Raw genomic sequence first — 23,597 nt, 5'->3', positions numbered from 1 at the left:
GAAGACCACACGAGGTGGACAGGTCCAAGATAGACCCTGGTCTTCAGCCCGACTGTCCTCCGGGCTGGAGGTCCTAATAAAGACAACTTTTGGTCTGATTCTTTGGGTGTGTGCGTATGTGTGTTTGTGGCACCAGTATAATAAGTAGTGAATTGTATAAGTGCTTTTTGCCTGTATATACGTGCTTATTAATATTTGGTTTAGCTCTGCCCTTATGTGCTTCTCTCATCCCCAATTGTGAATAAATACCCCGATTGTTGAATGTTTCAATTCGTTTGTGTCTATTCCTTCATTGGCTTCATCGCGTGTTGCGTGTTGGAAAATTAGCCAGGCCATTGCCGTTGTAACAGGGTATTCGAGACTGACGGAACTCTGCGATCAAACCTCTCGGATCGCACACGGAACGAGTATGCTAAGCAGCTTGTTCCGTACGGGTGCCGTCGAGGGTGAATTTCCCCGGTAGGTTGGACCACGTGGGTATTTAGGTAAAATGAAATTGGCAATCGACCCTACCCCACGTGGTCTGTCTATTGGCGAGTTCGGTCCAAAAAGGGACCCGTACTTATCTGGTTTTCCGAAGAAGTACGATCTAAATTCTGGGCGATCGGTCGAGCCGACTCTACGGCTCCATCTCGCGGTCGTGCTCGCGGCCGACGCCCGGCTCCGCAACAATAGCACTCCTGCATGTGCCTGACTATGAAGATCGCATCAACCGTACCTTTTCCTGGCATGAAACCATATTGCATCTCATCAATCTTCACCACCTCCCTGAGCCGTTTCTCAAACACTCTTTCCACAAGTTTCAATCCACGATACGATCCACATTCCATGACATTCCCTTTACCTTTGTAGATGGGTACCAAGGTGCTTTGTTTCCAATCCTCTGGCATGCTCTTACCTTGCATTATCTCATTTCCAACCTGATGTAATACTTCTAATCCATGAGACGACAATGTAAAATGCTCCTTCGTAATGCTTGATGGACCACCTGCTTTTCCATTCTTCATACTTTCCAAAGCTTTCTTCATTTCTTCCTTTGAGATTTCTTTCACTGGGCCCTCCATTCTTTCAGCTTCTACAAAACCATCCCACTGATTTTCATGATTCATGATGGATTCCATATGCTCCTTCCAGATTCTTCTTCTGTCTTCATCAACAAAGAAAATCCTCCCATTTTTATACTTTATACAGTTGCTTTCAGTGATGTCACGAGATTCCCTGTTCATTATTTTCAGTTTCTGAAAAATTTCTTGTCTGTTCATCTGCAACTGTTCCGGCTCTTTTTCAGCTTCTTTCTTCATGGCTTCTGCCACCGCCTTCTTCACCTTCTTCTTATCTCTCTTGTATCTTGCTTTGTTTTCTTCCATGTTCTGTTTCTGCATCTTCTTTAAGCTTTCTTTCTTTCTTTCGATGGCCACCTTCACCTCTTCGTTCCACCACCAGGTTTCACCATGACATGGTTTTCCTTTTCTACCACCACAAACTTCATTTGTTGAGCACAATTCCTGTACTTTGTCCAGATATCTCAGTCTTCTTCCTTTTCCTTCCAGAGAATATCCATCCTTTCAGCAAATTTTCTTTTTACTTCTCCATTTTTCAGCTTCCAGGTCTTTGTACACTTACTCTGTTGCTGTTTCTTTTTCTTCGCCTCATATATTTTGTCCACATCCATTATCACCAAGCTGTGCTGGAGATCACCAGGAATAACTTTCACATTTCGAATTTTCTTTCTCCAACTTTTTCCTACTAACATAAAATCGATCTCTGTTTCTGCTCCACCGGACCTAAAGGCCCTGTCACACCTTGACGTTTTAGCCAGCGTATGGCAACGTATCAAAATGTATCTAAAACACTGGCGTACGCTGAACTATTGATGTTTTTTTTCAGTCTTGGGCATATAATAACGAGTTGGACGTATGCATAACTTATTAGTAACGTACACAGAACGTTTCGATAACTTATAGATAACTTATACCAATGAATGCTTAGCGTGTTGTCGGCGTTCACAACTTATGCCCAACGATAGTCTAACTTATGCATAGCACGGCAGAGTATCGCCGACGATCACATGGCATAGCCTATTAATAGGCTGCCGTTCAACGATTTAAATCATAACCGCACTACAAATCGAAGTGTCAACATCACCGTCATGCCAAAGAGAAAAAAAACAAAACCCATGGAGTCTGGAACACTGACGGGTTCCTCCTGTGAAGTCCATTTTTATATACCAATTCCCCGAAATGCTGCCAATACGCCATTATATGGTAGCTGTAAGTTAGAAACACGTTCAGTAAGTTCTGTGGTCGTCGGGAAGATGTCAAATACGTCTACATACGTCAATATGCGTTGGAGATACATTACACATAGGTTCAAAGCACGCTACTCATAGGTTAGAAATAAGTTTCGGGTACGCTAGACCTTTTATTGTATCCTATTCTATTCAACTGAATATCCTATTCAAATAATATTGAATATCCTATTCAAATAATAATTGTCTCGACGTGTTTTGACTGATGAGTAACTTACAAGTAACGTGTGTCGACGTGTGTTAATGATCGCATAACGTGCCTACAACTTATGGCCAGCGTATGCGGAACGTGTTAGTCATACGCTGGCATACGTCGAAACATTTTGAGCATGCTTAAAATTTGTTGACGAGCTCGGCGTACTATGACGTATGCCAGCGTGCTTCAGCGTGCTCTTAACGTATTCGCCAAATTTTTCATACGTCGGCATACGCTGGCTAAAACGTCAAGGTGTCAGGTCAGGTATGGGAGCATGTGCCAGAACAGCGCGTCGCTGCGTCCACTTTCCGCCGGTACTCCAGGGGCCTCCGTCTGGCCATCCCCCAGGCAGATGCCAGGCCCATCCCCATCTCCTTGAGATGATGGTCAACCTGCTGCAACCATGAGGCACGTGGTCGGCCCACTGGCCTCCTCCACTCATGAGACTCCCTCGCTGAGAGAATCTGGTGAGCAGGATCAGCGTCAGGAAAACGAGCCACATGTCCATACAGCCGCAGCTGACGCTCACGGACTATGCAGGTAACAAATCTCATCCGAGTCTCTCTCAGCAACCGCTCGTTGGACACAAAATCCGACCAGCGATAGCCAAGGATTCTCCGAAGAGACCTGGTACTAAAGGAATTAAGTCTCCGTCTCAGATCCTTGGTCAAAGTCCAAGTCTCGCACCCATAGAGCAAGACTGGAAGTACCAAGGACCTGAAGACTCGGACTTTCGTCCTCCCGCACAGGTACCGGCAGCGCCACACCCCATGATCCAGTGAATCCATGACTCCCCAGGCCCGACCCAGACGTCTATTGACCTCCGGCTCACAACCTGCGGAGACATGAATATCACTGCCAAGGTAAGTGAATCTATCCACGACCTCAACATCCTCACCACAAACAGACACAGACAGGACAGCAGCATCCAAGATGTCACCGAAAGCCTGGATCTTTGTTTTGACCCAAGAAATCCGTAATCCCAACGGCTCCGACTCCTCATTCAGCACCTCGAGGGCCCCCAAGAGGATGTCTAAAGTCTCCGCAAAGATGACTGCATCATCTGCAAAATCAAGGTCCGAGATCTTGACATTGCCAAACGATGCACCGCAACTTGATCTCTCCGACATCCTCCCAAAAATCCAGTCCATACAAGTGCTGAAAAGTGTGGGGGCAAGTACACACCCCTGACGAACTCCAGTAACAACTGGAAATAAGTCAGAGATGGTACCACCACACTTCACAGCACTCTCAGTACCAGAGTAGAGTTCAGAGATCAGATCGATCAGTTTTGGTGGCACCCCACGAAGACCAAGAATCCTCCAGAGGACATCCCGATTCACTGAATCGAACGCTTTACAGAGATCAACATAGGCTGCAAGCAGCCCCTGCCGAAACTCTCGTCTGCGTTCGGTGAGGACACGAAGTGCAAGGATACGGTCAATCGTTGACCTCTTTGGTGTAAAGCCTGACTGCTCTGGACGCTGGTGCTCAAGCAGATGGTGGCGAACCCTATCAAGAATTATCCGAGCAAAGACCTTGCCCGGCACTGAGAGCAGCGTCACCCCTCGGTAGTTGTTGCAGTCTTGGCGATCACCCTTCCCTTTCCAGAGAGGGACAACAAGGCCCCTCTTCCAGTCAGTTGGGATGATGCCTGTGTTCCAGGCAGAGCACAAAACTGCATGCAACGACGCGAGTGCAGCATTTCCACCAGCCTTGAGAAGTTCGGCATGGATGCCACAGATCCCTGGAGCTTTGCCCCGTTTCAACTGGTTCACCGCAGCCCGTGTTTCCACAAGCGATGGTGGACCACAGTTGATTCGAGGGTCAGCAACAGGGATTGTAACACCCTTGACGTCCAACTCGACAGCTGGGGGATCAGCCTGGTACAACCGCTCAAAGTAACCGGCCCAGCGGGCCTTCACTTCAGACTCCTCTGTCAAGAGCCTACCACTCTCTGCTCGAACTGCAGTGCTCCGAGGGATGGGCTTGGATGAACGTAATGCGCGAATTCCCCTGTAAGCGGGACGAGAATCACCTGTCCACAGGTGATGCTCTACCCCTCACAGATTCCTCGCACATAGGCCTCCTTGTCCACCCTCAGTGCACGTACAGTTTTACGCCTCAGCTCCCTGAACAGCTCAGCTCTGCCATTCAGCCTGGCCCTGCGACTCTGGTCAATGGTATCCAGTGTCCCTTGAGAGACAAAATTCTTCTTTGCCCTGCGGTGAACTCCAAGGCATCCACCGGCAACATCAAGGACGGTGGTCTTGAAGGTGCTCCACAACTCCTCAGGACCCCCCAAAGCACCCAGACCCCCCAAGTGTCCACTCAGCCTGTTCGCAAACTCCTCAGCTACTCTCTCATCCCTGAGCTTGGCAACATCCAGCCTAGGCTGGGATGGTACCATTCTCCAGGATTTAAGGTGCAGCTTTAGAGTTGCTACAACAAGCCTGTGGTCAGTATTGAGGAACTGAGCACTCCGGTAGACCCTGCAGTTCTGGATCATCCTCCAACGACCGTCAATGAGGACATGGTCAATCTCCTTTGCCACACCGCCAGCGTTGGAATACCAAGTCCAGCGATGAGCTTGCGGGCGCTGAAACCATGAACCAGCCACCCTAAGTCCATGACTTCTTGCAAAGTCAAGGAACTTAGTGCTATTCTGGTTCATAGTTCCTGACCCATGGGGACCAACACACACCTCATAACCATCCCTATCAGTTCCAGTCGATGCATTGAAATCCCCCAAGACTAGAAGTGTATCTCGTCTGGGGCACTGATCAACCACAGACTCGAGTGTGGCGTAGAATGTGTCCTTCATGGTAAGATCACTCGCCTCAGTCGGAGCATAAATAGAGACCAGGGAAATGACACCTAAGGAGTGACGAATCCTTAATCTCATAATACGCTCGTTGACCGGTGTTACCTCAATTATCATTGGGGTCAGCTTATTGGACACAGCTACAGCAACACCTTGGGTATGGTAACCATCAGAGCGACCAGACCAATAGTAGGTGTAACCACCCACCATTATCTCGCCGCAATCCGGTCTCCGAACCTCAGAGAGAGCTGCAATCCCGATGTCCAAACGCTTGAGCTCAGATGATAACAGAGACAGGTGATCATCCTCTCTTAGGGATAGGACATTCCAGGCACCCACCCGAAGGGACCGCCTCAGGTTAACCCAAGGAGACCGCCGTCTGGTGGACGACACCTCAGCACCACTCCGACACACTCTCCTGCAATCTGACCCAGGGATGTTACCCCGTGGTTTCCCTCCTATCAAAGATTGGGGGTCCTGAAGGCTTTGCCCCAATCCCGCCATCCGGTGAGCTGCCCTGCGAAGGGAAGCTGCACAGGAGGTACTCCCACGGAGTGGGTTTTCAGATTTTTTTGCGTTTTTGCGTTTTGCGGAATGAAGGGTTTTACGGTGGCCGGAGTGCAAATCCTGCCACCAACCTCCTAATAAGAAGTAACCCAACTGCAGGAGGACGTCCGCAGACACAGTTGGGCACTAGATATGGATGGCCGTTGGCTCACAAGGAGCTCCTCCGCCCTTTGACAGGTTTTGTTTTTAATCCTGCTGGGTGTCCATATCCAAACACCCTCCTCACCAGAAAACCTGGTGGGGGAGACGGTTTAGTCGCCGACAACCCGACCATGGAACAGGTTAGTACAGGTTTACATGGTACCTGTAGCAGGTCACAGATCGAACCTGACCTGTCAAGGTGTGACAGGGCCTTAAATGTTGCCGTTTTATCATTCTTGAACCAACTGTTCATGACAACCAGATCCGCCTCCGCGCAAAATTCTAATAAACTTCTTCCTTCATCATTTCTCCTACCAATACTAAAACCACCATGAACACCTTCATAGTCATCCGCATCTTTGCCCACATGACCACTGAAGTCACCAGTGGCAATTAAAAATTATTTTGGCCCTGTGCTCTCCACTTCTGCTATCAGATCGTCATAAAACTTTTCTTTTTCAACTTCCTCTCATCCCACCTGCGGCGCATATCCACTTATCACACTAATTAATTGCTTACCATGTACCATTACCACTACTAGAATCCTGTCACAAATTCTTTTGAAATCAATAACATTACCACTCAGTTCCTCTTTTCTCAAAACTCCCACTCCTGCAGCTCCATCACCACCTGACCACAAAAACTTATACCTGACCCCCATCACACCAACGAATCTTGCTTCGCCTCCTTTCCATCTTGTTTCTTGCACACAACACACATCCACTTTCCTCTTTCTCAGTTCCATTGCTACCTCCATACTTCTTCCCACCATTGAACCAATGTTCCAACTCCCAAACCTCAAGCTTGAATGCACATCGGGTCCATGAGAACCATCAAAGGGAAGGACAGGCCTTTGCGATCTTGCTTGAGGGTTTGTACCATTCTTTTTGCCGTAGGCCGGTACCACCCACGGCAACCTATGGGCTGGTTGCTGCCCATGTTGAAGTTGTCCTGCCATGATGAAGTTAATGGAGCCTAAATTTTTACGGTGAGCATGCCCTTGCTTACCACCAACCTGTAACCCGAGGAGGAAGTGTAAATAGCCATTGGCTCTTCCATGAGCTCCTCCACCCTTTGACAGGTCTTATTTTTAATCCTGCTGGGTGTCCACACACACCTTCCTCACCTGGTTTCCCGGGTGGGGTTGCCGGTTTCGTCGCCAATGACCCGACCATGAACAGCACAGTACCGGTTTACATGGTTACCGAGTAGCAGGTTACAACCTGGGCTGACCCCACTATATACTGTTAAAAAAAATAAATTAAATAATTAATAAATTTTTAAAATAGCGACACATCTAATCATGTGACACACTGTTAATATCAGTGGACCAAAGGCAGAGCCATATTTCCTAAAAATCAGGGAAATTCACCAGAAACACATTTGCTCCAAATCTCAGGTTCAGTACACACATTCATATTCAAATGTCACTAAGGCCTAGGTCACATTTGCCACGGCGGCCGTGGGGTCTCCAAAATCTACGGCCACTAGCAATTATACGGCGGCCACAGTATTTCCACAGTCACACAATGTAGCAGTCACATATGTTTTTATTTTTCGGGGAGCTGCACGGCGTATTTAGAAATTGTGGAGACCGAAAATGTGGGGTTGCCGTACGGTCTTTGATTTGATGTCGCATGGTGACCTTAGGGCGTTCCTGCGGCGGCCATAGAATTTTCAAGGCAGACGCAAGATGCCCGCAAGGCGACCGCAAGGCAACTGCAGGGGGGCCCTAAGGCGAACGTGTGGCCAGACGGGCGGTAACGAATGGGTTAATTTTTTTTTTTTTTTTTACCAGTTTTTTTTTTTTTTTTTTCGGCTTGTCGAATTGCTACGGCGAACGTAGAAATGAAAAAAGTTATAACTCCGCGTTATAATTCCACGGCGACCTTACGGCCTGTAAAATATAGCCAAACGGCGTAGGGCCAGTGCACGTTTCTGTCGCTGCGGCCGCTGCACGTTTCTGTCAATTCAGAGGGTGTACGGCCGCTGTATCCTCGCCGTAGAGCAAATGTGACTTAGGCTTAAAGCTTCAGAGCAATCCCTTTCAAATAATAATTGCAAATTATACACCAACTTATTTATGCCTGAACTCACGGATGATGAGTTGCAGAGTTGAAGTTTTGAAACGAACAGACAGCCCTGGCTTATCTGCTTTGCTTTGGGAAGATCTCTGGAGGGAGTGTGTGGAGGAGGAGGGGGAGAGAGGTGGTAGGTGGGGATGGCTCAAATGGAGGAGGAAAAAAACCCCAAAACAAAAGCACATTCACATTAATAACTCAAATGATCAAAGCAAGTAGAGTAGAATCACATGAGAAAATTTTTTGTACCCTCAACCATTCAATTGATCGAGTAATCAAAGTAAGACTTTGGCCAGACAGATGACCTAGGCCCGAGAGGTATGCACATTCGCCTCTGAGCCGTCTCGCCTGGGTTTGGATCCCAACCCAGCTACAAACTGTCATCCTGGTGTTTCACAGACATGGCGAGACCTCGTGTGTGCCGTCCCTCGGATGGACGTTAAACTGGACGGCCCGCCTGCCGGCATTAGTCGGATGTCAAAGATCCCATGGTGTCCTTCATAAAGAGTAGGCCAGCTATCACACTTATCAAATTACAAATTCCTGCTATAACCTACAGAGGGCATTGCATCAGTGGCACAGCCACAGCACCAGCCAATGATGTTATCAGGCAGCCTTGTGCTGTACAACAAAATAATAAAAAGAAGAAGACTTAAAGGGGACTGCAGTGAAATCTTTGGCTTTTATTGGCGATCATACCTTAAACTAGAAGGGCACTCGGTAGAGCGCATACCTCTGCCACGCAATGCCTGATCCATGAGAACATATCGGGCCCAATACGTTTCACATTTCCGCAGGGCACTCAAGGTCCGTAATGAGGAATTTTCTCCGCAGTTTGATGTTGTCTTGTGAGGTTTCGTTGTGATGGTCTTATTTAACTTGCAGGGTTTTAACGTTTAGCCGACTCGGTTTTAAAATCCTGCTTCTCCAATCTTACAGATACCGATAAAATGAATGTCCGCAAAATACTTTTTCTCAAATGAATACTTTAATTCTAATTTTATCCACCAGTTCAATTGTCAAACCTCGCACGTAAACTTTTTCTCTCCCTACAATGAAACTCTCCCTCATATATATATATATATATATATATATATATATATATATATATATATATATATATATATATATATATACAAAATCAGAGAGGAGAGGGTTTTTGATAGCATATAGGACAAAGAACACACCAATGGACAGCAAATAACAGAACTAATATCAAATACAGTCTTATCAGACCGTTCACACTTGGACTAGCAAAGAATTAAACAAACGTCCAGAAGTGGCAAAGAAATACAAGATTAACACGAGGTCTTAGGCCTTAACAATTTTAATAAATGATTAAGTAGAGAGGCAAAAAAACAAACACTTTAACCAAGTCAGACTGAAGCAAGGGCCACTTGTCCAAAAGAGGAATAATTCCCCAACATCCGCCAGAAGTCCCCTTCTGGTAAAACTACCAAAATCAAGAAACACTGCTCACCTTCACTCTTTCATCCGTCTTTTCCCCCACCTTTGGAACAAACTCCCACACTCTGTTCAATCCCAATTTTCCCTCCAGGTGTTCAAAACAGCTGTTCACCACCATCTCTTATCTTCCCCCATCCAAAACTGTGATCTTCTCTACTTCTGTTAATCAAACCCAAACCCACCACCTTCAAATTCCCTGCTTTCCTATCTGAAAGTACCTGTGGTGTCCATTATTTTGTTTACCCCGTGTACCCCACCCCATCCCTCTCCCTTCCACAGATCTCATGTCTCTGTTCCCCACTATTTTGTCCTTCCCTCTCCCACCTCTCTTGTCTCCTGCCTCTTTGTTTTACGTTTTGTGTGTTAGCTCTCATACGAGCATCAACAATGCATACAACAACAACAAAAAAAAGTCGTAAAAATCATTCTTCATATCGTTTTTGGCCTCATCTCTCAATGGTGAAGAATAACTTTTTAAAATTTTCAAATCCGGATCCGGGTTTGGATCATCATCAAAATTCAATAATTTCTTAACGTGTCCACCAAGTTTCGTCCGAATCCGTCAACAACTTTTTGAGATATTGTGCGACATATCAGTTTTGCCCTGTCTCTCAATGGTGAAGAATCACTTTTTTTAATTTTAAAACTCTAGTATCCAAATCCGGATCCAGATATTCACCAAAATTGAAACAATCCACCCTCGTCACACACTCAACCTGCCCACCAAGTTTTGTCCAAATCCGTCAACTTTCTGAGATGTCCTGCTCACAGACAAATAAATAGACAAACAAGCCGGGAGGCGGCGATGGGTCGCTGAGCATTTAAACTATAAGATATAGAGCAAAATGGATGTCATATAGCGGATAGGGAATCACCTTAAGATTATGCATATCAAATATCATCCAGTTCCACCTACTGATAACTACTCGGTTTCCATTTGAATGAAAAGTACCGAAAATGCGGTTTGAAATCGGAAATCCCCAAAGTTCGAGAGGGTGCTGTGGGTGAATAAAGATCGAAATCGAAAATCCAGCTCGATCGTTTGTGCACAATGTATTCCAGACGATTAGTGTGAATTTTCATGACCATCCGACCATAACCCAAGGAGGAGTTGCATTTGGCACGAAGGCACCTCCAGCTCTCGCATATTATCGATTTTTGCATCAATTGACCTTTGACCCCTGACCTAAGCGAAATCGGTCAATATGTCCTGAGGAAAAGTTGTAGGACTCATTGAGTACCATGAACCTGCAAAGTTTCATTCGTATCGATGCACTCACCTGGTCGCTTGAGGACCTTCAATTTTTGCCAATTTTCACGCATACCCGAATTGTAGGGAGCGCTGCGGGTAAAGTATTCCATATATCACAAAAATCGGAATATATTTGATGGCGCATCACCTGTAGATCATTTATGCCAAATTTCATAACCCTACTTGGGATAATGGCTTTCGGAATCGATTTCGCGTGAACGGTTCTGATTTTGAAGGTTTTTCGGTTGTTGCTGGGGAACCAAAGCGTCCCAAGCAACCATCGCAATTTCCAAAGCACGAGGTCATAAGATGTACCTGTTATGGATGGATATGAGGTGATGGCCACATTGGTCCATATTTGTACATTTGACCTATTTAAACATTCACCAATTGTATTAATCAGGTGTCTGGATTCAAACCATTGTCCTGGCTGCTTCAAATTGTGTTCCCAAGCCTTTGCCCAAGTCTTTGCTTTCGTTTTGCAGTTCACTTTACGATGTGTTAAAAAAAATGTATTACAAGGAAGTCAGCCTGTGTCCTTGCCAGAGCCCTACTCCTACAGGCTGTTATGAATTCCAGTGTGGTGGGAAAGGAACTGTTCACTGATAATTCTCCCGAGGACCGTAGGGAGTGGGGAAAAACCCACTTGCCAGGTGTTTCTTTCTTTGCTTGCTCTCTCCGCCTTGTAATAAGTTTTATATATATATATATATATATATATATATATATATATATATGCATTTTGGAGAATGATTCTTCATTGTGATTCTGGAGCTTGACCACTGTTGGTTCGAGTCCGGCACCACTTTCCGCATGCGTTGTGTCCCAAATAAACCGCACATTCGAGTATCCTCAGTTGACTCACCTTAATTATTGGCTGGGATTGAAGGGTCATAACAAAGTGGCACCCCAGATGGGATGAGACAACCTTTGAGGCTGTATTCCGGAGGGGCTTCGCTTGGTGTACGGTGCTTACAAGACTAAGGTATGTGTGCGCACACGTCGGGCACCTGCAATACAGGAAGGCCCTAGTTAAGTGAACGCTGTACACTGGGCAGAGGGAGCTCTTTTGGACACAGCCTCGGGGTTTGCTCTTGTTACGAACTGATGGTAAAGGAGGAAAATCGAGTGCGGTTTGTTTGAGCACAAAAGCCTATTAGGCTGTGTTATGAAGACCAGTTTGGGTCAGAGGACAAGATACGTTTGAGTGAAACAAGGGGAACAGGTTAGAGTCCTGTAAGAACAGGTTAGAGTCCTGTGATATTTCAGGTTAGAGTCCTGTGATAGTTGGGAGGGTCCAGAGTCCCTCAGAGGAAAGAAAAGCTTCAAGGCAATTGAGAAGAGCGGGGCTGTGATCCTGCACGATAAAAGGAGAAAAGAGAGCTATCAGGAGGTAGGCAAGAAAGGGATTTCGGTCCGATAAAAGGAGAAACGTTTCAAGGCTATAAGGCTAGTGACAAGTGAAGAACATACAATGGGGAATAACTTTTCAAGGAACACAGAGTTACCAAGTGGGACAATGCTGAAAGTTGTCGGTGATAAATTCGGAATCGATAAGGTAAAGAGAGTACAAGACTGGGTGACTTGGACCGAGGAGAGAAAGGATCCCTTCCTGCTGACCAGGTCCCTAGATCCAAAGGTATTGCATACAGTAAGTACTGTGTTGATGGAGGGCAAGGCCGGGGGCCCGAGACAAAGTGGAGAACACCGGAAGGCGCTAGCAGCATACCTAACGGAGTCACAAGCTTAGACAGAGCGTAAGCAACTAGGTTTAGAGGGAACCTTGAACCAATGAGAAACACCTAGCGAAATGAAACAGGAGAAATGGAAACAAGTGCGAGCGCAGCTGGCATTACAAGACGGAGGAGAGAAAACACCGGCTGGGATAGCAAAAGGAATTTACCCTGTCCTGGAGGAGGTAACAGAGCCAGGTGGGGCTGATATTCGACAGTGCCCCATGGTGCAAACCGGGGGGAACGAGTGGGTCTTGGAGGTCATGGACACCACAATATATTCGGGGACTAAAAGCAAACATGGAGGAATGCATGAAGGGGAACCCAAGAAAAGCAATAAAAATATTCCATGATCAGATAGCGATGCATGGGGCCACGAGGACAGACATTGGGTTCATATGTACGGCGGTACTGCCGAGCTCGGTATGGGGTGCTCATTCGGCCGTGTGGAGTGTTAAACCAGAGCACGAGGTAGATGACACCCTGAACCGAAGGAACCTTCCAGAGGCGGAACGGGCAGCCCAAACAGTGTATAAGGACAGGCTGGGAGCACTGATGGAGACGTTGGCCACAGAAATGGCCCCACGGGTGACAGATTGGCGAGCAATACAGGACGTGATACAAGATGTGAAGGAGGCTCCTAGCGCATACAAGATGCGTTTATATGAGCAGATTGAATTGCATTCAGGATACAACACCTTAGCGGAGGTACCGGATCACTTCTTTAATACCATGTTCGTAGAGGGACTGTGTGACGAGGAAAGTCGAGATGTCAAGACGAGGTACCCGGACTGGAAGAATGCTAGAACAGACGACCTACATGATAGAGCTAGACAAGCATGGAGAACGATGCAAGAAGAAGAGAGGCGGGGGAGACTGGTACACCGCACACTAGCCGTTAGGGATCTAGAGGAGAAAGATCGTCAGTACAAGGAGACAGGATTCAGACCCCGGCTGACAAATCCTTCCTGGAGTCCGGATCGAAGGAGACCATGGAACAGGAACGATGGGTCACGAAGAGATGGAGACTGTTTTAGATGCGGTCAACCTGGACATTGGAGTCAAGACTGCCGGGCTGCACTCAGGCCCAAGGAGTGAAACAGTGAACGTGGAGGGGGCCCACAGGCAGAGCCCCGATGGGAGGACCGACCGCACCCCCGCCTGAATGTGAAAGAAATGGAGAAAGGAACTATTGACATGAGGACACCGTGGTGGCTCCACAAAGACAGAGGCAGAATGTGAGAGAACTGACCACAACATTGAACGTGGAGGGGAAACAGGTAACATTTCTGGTGGATACAGGGACTACACGGTCGACACTAAAATAAACCAATGTCACCCGCAGGGTGACCCGTATCTTGCCAAAAGGTGACCACATGTGACTTCTGTAAGGTCACACTGAGGTGAACAGAGCTGCTATCCACCAGGAGCGACTCCTTGAGGAATATCTGCCTACGAGAGACTCTGATGAGAATCGTTCTACAGAGTAACCATGAAAAATATGCGTTTGCCTCATAACGTCACCAAATGACGTCATCATGTCTCAAGCTTGACATATCTAGAAAGCACGCATCGAGGTGTTCAATTTGAGGTACTACACGATATGGTTCCTAAAACTTGAAAATTTGACCTTGGGGTCAAATATGTTTGACCTTAGGCGCTAACCATGAAGGTCAAGGCCAATCGCCACAATAAATTAATCAGCTGAGTGCCAGACCATGAACTATATTCCCATGAAGTTTGAAGACGATCCGATCAAAATTACTCAAAAAATAAGGGTTTCGTCGACTCCCCTGATTTGCGACAAAGTGACCTTGACCTTTGACCTTGACCTTCAAAATTTTATGTGCTGAAAGGGACCTCTATAGGCCTCTGATATGCGACGTTTCAAAAATTTCCAATGATAACTGTGCTCTGCAGAGTGATTAATACGTGATTACAGACAAAAAAAAAAACATATGAAGGTCAAGGCTAATCGCCACCAAAAATTAATCAGCTGAGCGCCAGACCATGATCTATATTCCCATGAAGTTTGAAGACTATCCAATCAAAATTACTCAAAAAATAAGGGTTTCGTTGACTCCCCTGATTTGCGACAGAGACCTTGACATTTGACCTTGACCTTCAAAATTTTGTGCACTTGAAGGGACCTCTATAGGCCTCTGATATGCGAAGTTACAAAAATTTCCAATGATAACTGTGCTCTGCAGAATTTTTTATACGTGATTACAGACAAAAAAAAAAAAACATACAAGCTGACTAACATATCTTGCAAAAACTTCGTTTTGGCAAGATAACAAGGGGAAATAAAGAACCTGCTGCTCTCGGGCAACTCGGTGAAAGTGGTAGGGGTTTTGGGACTCAGAGAGGATATCCCGGTTTCAGATAAATTGCGAATTGAAGTGGGACCCTTGAAGGGAGAGCATGCATTTTTGGTAGCTCAACACACCCCAATGAACTTGTTAGGAAAAGATTTGTTGTGCAGAATGGGGTGTACCATAACGTGTAAGGAAGCCGGGGTTTTCCGAGATGCCCCAATGGCGTTACAGGATGAGGTAATGACCCTCATGATGACAAAACCCGGACCGGTAGTTTATCAGTTGCGGATTGCATCCCAGGAGGGAAGAGATAAGTTGAAGAGGGATTGGGAAAGTGTGAAAGGATTGCGGAATGTATAGGAATAGTTGCTTGACAACGACATCGACCTGGAAGGGGTGGAATCGACCTTGCACTGTACCGTCTATTATGATGAAACAGGGCAGGATTTCGAATACTCAGACAAGGTGCGCGGGGATTATACCACCACAAGCACTCTGATGGCCACTGACTTATGGATCGGGAAGGAGGGCTCGGCGTTAGAGGTGAAACTAGCTGCCAGCGGGCGTGAATTAACGAAATACAGAGAAGGATTTACACCCCACATCTCCATGGCAGTCAGCGAAGGACAGAGTTCAGGGGAGTTAGGGGAAATGGTGACCAGATTGAGAGCCGCCCCAGAATCACAAGACAGGGGCAGCAACAACCGGAACACTATGCAGGCCGTAAAACAAGGGGATGGATGGAAGGTATGCTAGCCTGAACAAATCCTGACATGTGTGCTAGAAAGGTACGAGATGAACAGTGAAAAACCCCACCGCCAGGCCTGCAGAAGATGGGAGACAGAGGAAAGATTACAGGAAGTACCTGTCGAGCTATGGGCACGACACCCGAATGATGTGGGCAGCGTGCTGGCCGCAACACCCGTGTCCATCCAGCTAAAGGAGGGGGGTACCCCGACCTCGAGTAGCTCAATACCCGTTGCGCAAAGAGGCGCTGGAGGGGATCACTTCTGTGCCAGCATCATTGTGGGACAAAGGGGTGATAGTACCTACTAAGAGTCAGTGTAAGAGAAGTGTATAGAAACACTTTATACAAACACTCGTGAGGTAAACAAATATGAACACTTTATACAAACACTCATGAGGTAAATAAATATAGAAACTTTATACAAACACACGTGAGGTAAACAAATATTGACACTTTATGCAAACACTCGTGAGGTAAACAAATATAAACACTTTATACAAACACTCGTGAGGTAAGCAAATATAAACACTTTATACAAACACTCGTGAGGTAAACAAATATAAACACTTTACACAAACACTCATGAGGTAAATAAATATAGACACTTTATACAAACACACGTGAGGTAAGCAAATATAAACACTTTATACAAACACTCATGAGGTAAACAAATATAAACACTTTATACAAACACTCGTGAGGTAAGCAAATATAAACACTTTATACAAACACTCGTGAGGTAAACAAATATAAACACTTTATACAAACACTCGTGAGGTAAGCAAATATAAACACTTTATACAAACACTATTGAGGTAAACAAATATAAACACTTTATACACACACTCATGAGGTAAATAAATATAGACACTTTATACAAACACATGTAAGGTAAACAAATATAGACACGTTATGCAAACACTCGTGAGGTAAACAAATATAAACACTTTATACAAACACTTGTGAGTTAAACGAATATAGACACTTAATACAAACACTCATGAGGTAAACAAATATAAACACTTTATACAAACACTCGTGAGGTAAACAAATATAAACACTTTATACAAACACTCGTGAGGTAAACAAATATAAACACTTTATACAAACACACGTGAGGTAAACGAATATAAACACTTTATACAAACACAAGTGAGGGAAACAAATATAAACACTTAATACAAACACTAGTGAGGTAAACAAATGTAAACACTTTATACAAACACGTGAAGTGAACGAATGTAGACACTTTATACAAACACACGTGAGGTAAACGAATATAGACACTTTATACAAACACTCATGAGGTAAACAAATATATACACTTTATACAAACACACGTGAGGTAAACAAATATAGACACTTTATACAAACACTCGTGAGGTAAAAAAATATAAAGACTTTATACACACACTCTTGAGTTAAACAAATATAGACACTTTATACACACACACTCTTGAGTTAAACAAATATAAACACTTTATACAAACACTCTTGAGTTAAACAAATATAGACACTTTATACACACACTCTTGAGTTAAACAAATATAGACACTTTATACAAACACTCTTGAGTTAAACAAATATAGACACTTTATACACACACTCTTGAGTTAAACAAATATAAACACTTTATACAAACACTCGAGTTAAACAAATATAGACACTTTATACACACACTCTTGAGTTAAACAAATATAGACACTTTATACACACACTCTTGAGTTAAACAAATATAGACACTTCATACAAACACTCTTGAGTTAAACAAATATAGACACTTTATACAAACACTCTTGAGTTAAACAAATATAAACACTTTATACAAACACTCTTGAGTTAAACAAATATAGACACTTTATACACACACTCTTGAGTTAAACAAATATAGACACTTTATACACACACTCTTGAGTTAAACAAATATAGACACTTTATACACACACTCTTGAGTTAAACAAATATAGACACTTTATACAAACACTCTTGAGTTAAACAAATATAGACACTTTATACAAACACTCTTGAGTTAAACAAATATAGACACTTTATACACACACTCTTGAGTTAAACAAATATAAAGACTTTATACAAACACTCTTGAGTTAAACAAATATAGACACTTTATACACACACTCTTGAGTTAAACAAATATAGACACTTTATACACATACTCTTGAGTTAAACAAATATAGACACTTCATACAAACACTCTTGAGTTAAACAAATAGAGACACTTTATACAAACACTCTTGAGTTAAACAAATATAGACACTTTATACACACACTCTTGAGTTAAACAAATATAAACACTTTATACAAACACTCTTGAGTTAAACAAATATAGACACTTTATACACACACTCTTGAGTTAAACAAATATAGACACTTTATACACACACTCTTGAGGTAAAAAAATATAAAGACTTTATACAAAACACTCTTAAGTTAAACAAATATAGACATTTTATACACACACTCTTGAGTTAAACAAATATAGACACTTTATACACACACTCTTGAGTTAAACAAATATAGACACTTTATACACACACTCTTGATTTAAACAAATATAACCACTTTATACAAACACTCATGAGGTAACAAATATAGACTCTTTATACAAACACTCTTGAGTTAAACAAATATCGACACTTTATACAAACACTCTTGATTTAAACAAATATAACCACTTTATACAAACACTCATGAGGTAAACAAATATAGACTCTTTAAACAAACACTCTTGAGTAAAACAAATATTGACACTTTATACAAACACACGTGAGGGAAACAAATATAAACACTTTATACAAACACACGTGAGTTAAACAAATATAGACACTTTATGCAAGCACACGTGAGGGAAACAAAGATAAACACTTTATACAAACACACGTGAGGGAAACAAATATAAACACTTTATACAAACACACGTGAGGTAAGCAAATATAAACGCTTTATACAAACACTCGTGAGGTAAGCAAATATAAACACTTCATACAAACACTCGTGAGGTAAGCAAATATAAACACTTTATACAAACACTATTGAGGTAAACAAATATAAACACTTTATACAAACACTCATGAGGTAAATAAATATAGACACTTTATACAAACACTCGTGAGGTAAACAAATATAAACACTTTATACAAACACACGTGAGTTAAACAAATATAGACACTTTATGCAAACACACGTGAGGGAAACAAAGATAAACACTTTATACAAACACACATGAGGGAAACAAATATAAACACTTTATACAAACACACGTGAGGTAAGCAAATATAAACGCTTTATGCAAACACTCGTGAGGTAAACAAATATAAACACTTTATACAAACACTTGTGAGGTAAACGAATATAAACACTTTATACAAACACTCGTGAGGTAAACAAATATAAAAACTTTATACAAACACTCGTGAGGTAAACGAATATAAACACTTTATACAAACACTCGTGAGGTAAACAAATATAAAAACTTTATACAAACACTCGTGAGGTAAACAAATATAAACACTTTATACAAACACACGTGAGGTAAACGAATATAAACACTTTATACAAACACAAGTGAGGGAAACAAATATAAACACTTTATACAAACACGCGTGAGGTAAACAAATATAAACACTTTATACAAACACACGTGAAGTAAACGAATGTAGACACTTTATACAAACACACGTGAGGTAAACAAATATAGACACTTTATACAAACACTCGTGAGGTAAAAAAAATATAAAGACTTTATACACACACTCTTGAGTTAAACAAATATAGACACTTTATACAAACACTCTTGAGTTAAACAAATATAGACACTTTATACACACACTCTTGAGTTAAACAAATATAGACACTTATACACACACTCTTGAGTTAAACAAATATAGACACTTTATACAAACATTCTTGAGTTAAACAAATATACACACTTTATACACACACTCTTGAGTTAAACAAATATAGACACTTTATACAAACACTCTTGAGTTAAACAAATATAGACACTTCATACAAACACTCTTGAGTTAAACAAATATAGACACTTTATACAAACACTCTTGAGTTAAACAAATATAAACACTTTATACAAACACACATGAAGTAAATGAATATAGACACTTTACACAAACACTCATGAGGTAAACAAATATAAACACTTTATACAAACACACGTGAAGTAAATGAATATAGACACTTTATACAAACACTCATGAGGTAAACAAATATAAACACTTTATACAAACACACGTGAGGGAAACAAATATAAACACTTTATACAAACACACGTGAGGTAAACGAATATAGACACTTTATACAAACACTCATGAGGTAAACAAATATAAACACTTTATACAAACACACGTGAGGGAAACAAATATAGACACTTTATACAAACATTCGTGAGGTAAAAAAATATAAAGACTTTATACACACACTCTTGAGTTAAACAAATATAGACACTTTATACAAACACTCTTGAGTTAAACAAATATAGACACTTTATAAACACACTCTTGAGTTAAACAAATATAAACACTTTATACAAACACTCTTGAGTTAAACAAATATAGACACTTTATACACACACTCTTGAGTTAAACAAATATAGACACTTTATACACACACTCTTGAGGTAAAAAAATATAAAGACTTTATACAAACACTCTTAAGTTAAACAAATATAGACATTTTATACACACACTCTTGAGTTAAACAAATAGAGACACTTTATACAAACACTCATGAGGGAAACAAATATAGACACTTTATACACGCAAGTGTATAAACTTTATACACGAAGATGAACAAGTGGAAGGAATGTATGGAGGCAAAAGGTTTGAAGGTGAATATCGGAAAGACGAAGGTGATGGCAAGTGGTAAAGCATGTGGTGAGGTGGAAAGGACTGGGAAGTGGCCATGTGCTGTGTGCAGGAAGGGTGTCGGAGTGAACTCCGTTCAGTGTACAATGTGTGCTGAATGGGTTCATCGAAAATGTAGTGGGGTGAGAGGGTCATTAACCAGTGTGGCAGCTACATTCAAGTGTAAGGTGTGCATTGAGGGAGCAGCAGATGAAGGAATTGTTGAGTTGGATCTTGGAGATGGTGTGAAGCTGGAAGAGGTGAAAACATTTTGCTATCTCGGAGACATGCTGAATGGAGAAGGTGGATCAGACTCTTCGACGGTTGCTAGAGTGAGATGTGCATGGAAGAAGTTTCGGGAACTGAGTGGCGTGCTGACAAAGAGGGGAGTGTCGTTGAAGCTGAAGGGAAAGGTGTATGCTTCATGTGTGAGGAGTACGATGATTTATGGGAGTGAGACATGGGTGCTGAACATGGAGCAGCAACAAAGGCTGGAAAGGGTGGAAATGCGAATGGTTCGGTGGATGTGTGGAGTATCGTTGAGAGAGAGGAAGACAAATGATGACTTGCGGAAGATGATGGGAATAGAGTCTGTGATGGAGGTTGTGAAGAGAAACAGGTTGAGATGGTTGGGTCATGTGTTGAGGAAGGATGAAAGTGACTGGGTGAGAGGAGTGTTGGAAATGAGTGTAGTCGGAAGTAGAGGACGGGGAAGACCGAGAAAAACTTGGCTAAATGTGGTGGAAGAGGAAATGTGGGCAAGGGGATTAAGAAGGGGAGATGCAGAAAACAGGGTAAAGTGGAGAAGATTGTCATGGGGCCCGCAAGGCTAACCCCCGCTTTAGCGGGGAAAATGGCCTTTAAATGCTTGTGTGTGTGTGTGTGTGTGTGTGTGTGTGTGTGTGTGTGTGTGTGTGTGTGTGTGTGTGTGTGTGTGTGTGTGTGTGTGTGTGTGTGTGTGTGTGTGTGTGTGTGTGTGTGTATACATGCACTCTTGAGTTAAACAAATATAGACACTTTATACACACACTCTTGAGTTAAACAAATATAGACATTTTATGCACACACTCTTAAGTTAAACAAATATAGACACTTTATACACACACTCTTGAGTTAAACAAATATAGACACTTTATACACACACTCTTGATTTAAACAAATATAACCACTTTATACAAACACTCATGAGGTAAACAAATATAGACTCTTTATACAAACACTCTTGAGTTAAACAAATATAAACACTTTATACAAACACACGTGAGGGAAACAAATATAGACACTTTATGCAAACACACGTGACGGAAACAAATATAAACACTTTATACAAACACACGTGAGGGAAACAAATATAAACACTTTATACAAACACACGTGAGTTAAACAAATATAAACACTTTATACAAACACACGTGAGGGAAACGAATATAAACACTTTATACAAACACACGTGAGGGAAGCAAATATAAACACTTTATACAAACACTCATGAGGTAAACAAATATAGACACTTCATACAAACACTCTTGAGTTAAACAAATATAAACACTTTGTACAAACGCACGTGAGTTAAACAAATATAGACACTTTATGCAAACACACGTGAGGGAAACGAATATAAACACTTTATACAAACACACGTGAGGGAAACAAATATAAACACTTTATACAAACACTCATGAGGTAAACAAATATAAACACTTTATACAAACACTCATGAGTTAAACAAATATAAACACTTTATACAAACACTCATGAGTTAAACAAATATAGACACTTCATACAAACACTCTTGAGTTAAACAAATATTGACACTTTATAGAAACACTCATGAGGTAACGTGTGTGTGTGTGTGTGTGTGTGTGTGTGTGTGTGTGTGTGTGTGTGTGTGTACGTGTGGTTGTTTTTTGTCACGCTGATCCTGCAGTTCTGGGCAGATTACACCCAGTCTTGTGTGATCAGCATGACCCCAATGAATGCATCGGGGTGTTTTTATATTTTCCGGTGGTCTTGGTGGGGGGCAACTCAAACTCTCGATGTTAAGGCCCGGTCACACCTTGACGTTTTAGCCAACGTATGCCGATTTTTGAATTTTTTTTCTAAAACACTGGCACACGTTGAATACGTTATGGATAAGTTTTGATAACATTGAGAGCACGCTGGCATACGTTGTAGTACGTTGCCATACGTCGTTGTACGTTGGCTTTAAACGTTGTACTTTTCGGTTGTCATCAAATTTTTTCATGCTTGAAATTTCACGACGTATCGGCGTATGACTCACACGTTCCGCTACGCTGGCCACAAGTTGTAGGCACGGTCTGCGATCGTTGACAGACGTCAACACATGCTACTTGTAAGTTAATCATAAGTTGAGACACGCCGAGGTAATGTTTAGCGTACCCGAAACTTATTTCTAACCTATGATTAACGTGTTGTTGGCACGTTATGCGATCGTTGCCACACGTCGACAGACGTTACTTTTAAGTTACTCATAGGCTGAAAGACGTCGGTATAATGGATCATCCTTGCGTCAGCATCCACGGCCACGGCCAGGACACTTATTTGCAGCATTCTTCAAACTTTTCTTCGGCATGACGAGGATGTTCACACTTCGATGTCTAGCTTGGCTATGATTCTAATTGTCCATCGGCAGCGTCTATTTAAAATAGTCGAGTTTGAGCGTTTTAACACGTTCAGAAGAAACGTTTCAAATTTCCAAACCCCAGCGTCAAAAAAAAAACAAAAAAACAAAAAACAAAGGCGAGTGACAGCAATTTAAATCGTTCATTGTAAACAATGAAACTAGCTGAGTGGTACCGTTAAAAAGTCGTTGAGTGTAAAAAAAATCCAATTGTTGAGCGCAAGCGTCTACTTTCAATAGTGGAGATGCAGCCATTTAAATCGTTGAGTGGCAGCCTATGAACCTACCCGTGGACACGCGGACGCAAGGAGGATCCATCATAACCCACACCCTCCCCCACACACCCACCTACTACTGCCAACATGAACAAACTACTACTAATACTAATACTAATACTAATACTAATACTAATACTAATACTGATACTGTTACTGCTGACATGGA

General features: G+C 42.5%; 2 protein-coding genes across 2 annotated transcripts in view; one reads left to right on the top strand and one right to left on the bottom strand.

Moving 5' to 3' along the window:
• The window catches only part of LOC147017719 (protein FAM219A-like), a 51,973-nt gene that overhangs the window by 26,574 nt on the left and 1,802 nt on the right, over positions 1 to 23,597 (bottom strand). Inside the window, exon 2 of the mRNA XM_085847550.1 lies at positions 8,134 to 8,209. Within this exon, the coding sequence (XP_085703676.1) occupies positions 8,134 to 8,209 (76 nt within the window). The remainder of the gene's footprint in view (positions 1 to 8,133; positions 8,210 to 23,597) is intronic.
• DNAI1 (dynein axonemal intermediate chain 1) overlaps positions 11,670 to 23,597 on the top strand; it is a 106,107-nt gene continuing 94,179 nt past the window's right edge. Inside the window, exon 1 of the mRNA XM_085847548.1 lies at positions 11,670 to 11,821. The gene's annotated coding sequence lies outside the window, so the exon portion shown is untranslated. The remainder of the gene's footprint in view (positions 11,822 to 23,597) is intronic.

Source organism: Eptatretus burgeri, chromosome 11 (assembly GCF_056783735.1).
Source record: "Eptatretus burgeri isolate ZD-2024b chromosome 11, Ebu_testis_v1, whole genome shotgun sequence".
NCBI lineage: Eukaryota > Metazoa > Chordata > Myxini > Myxiniformes > Myxinidae > Eptatretus > Eptatretus burgeri.
Note: the sequence above shows the minus strand (reverse complement) of the source record. Positions and strands in the feature narration are given on the sequence as shown.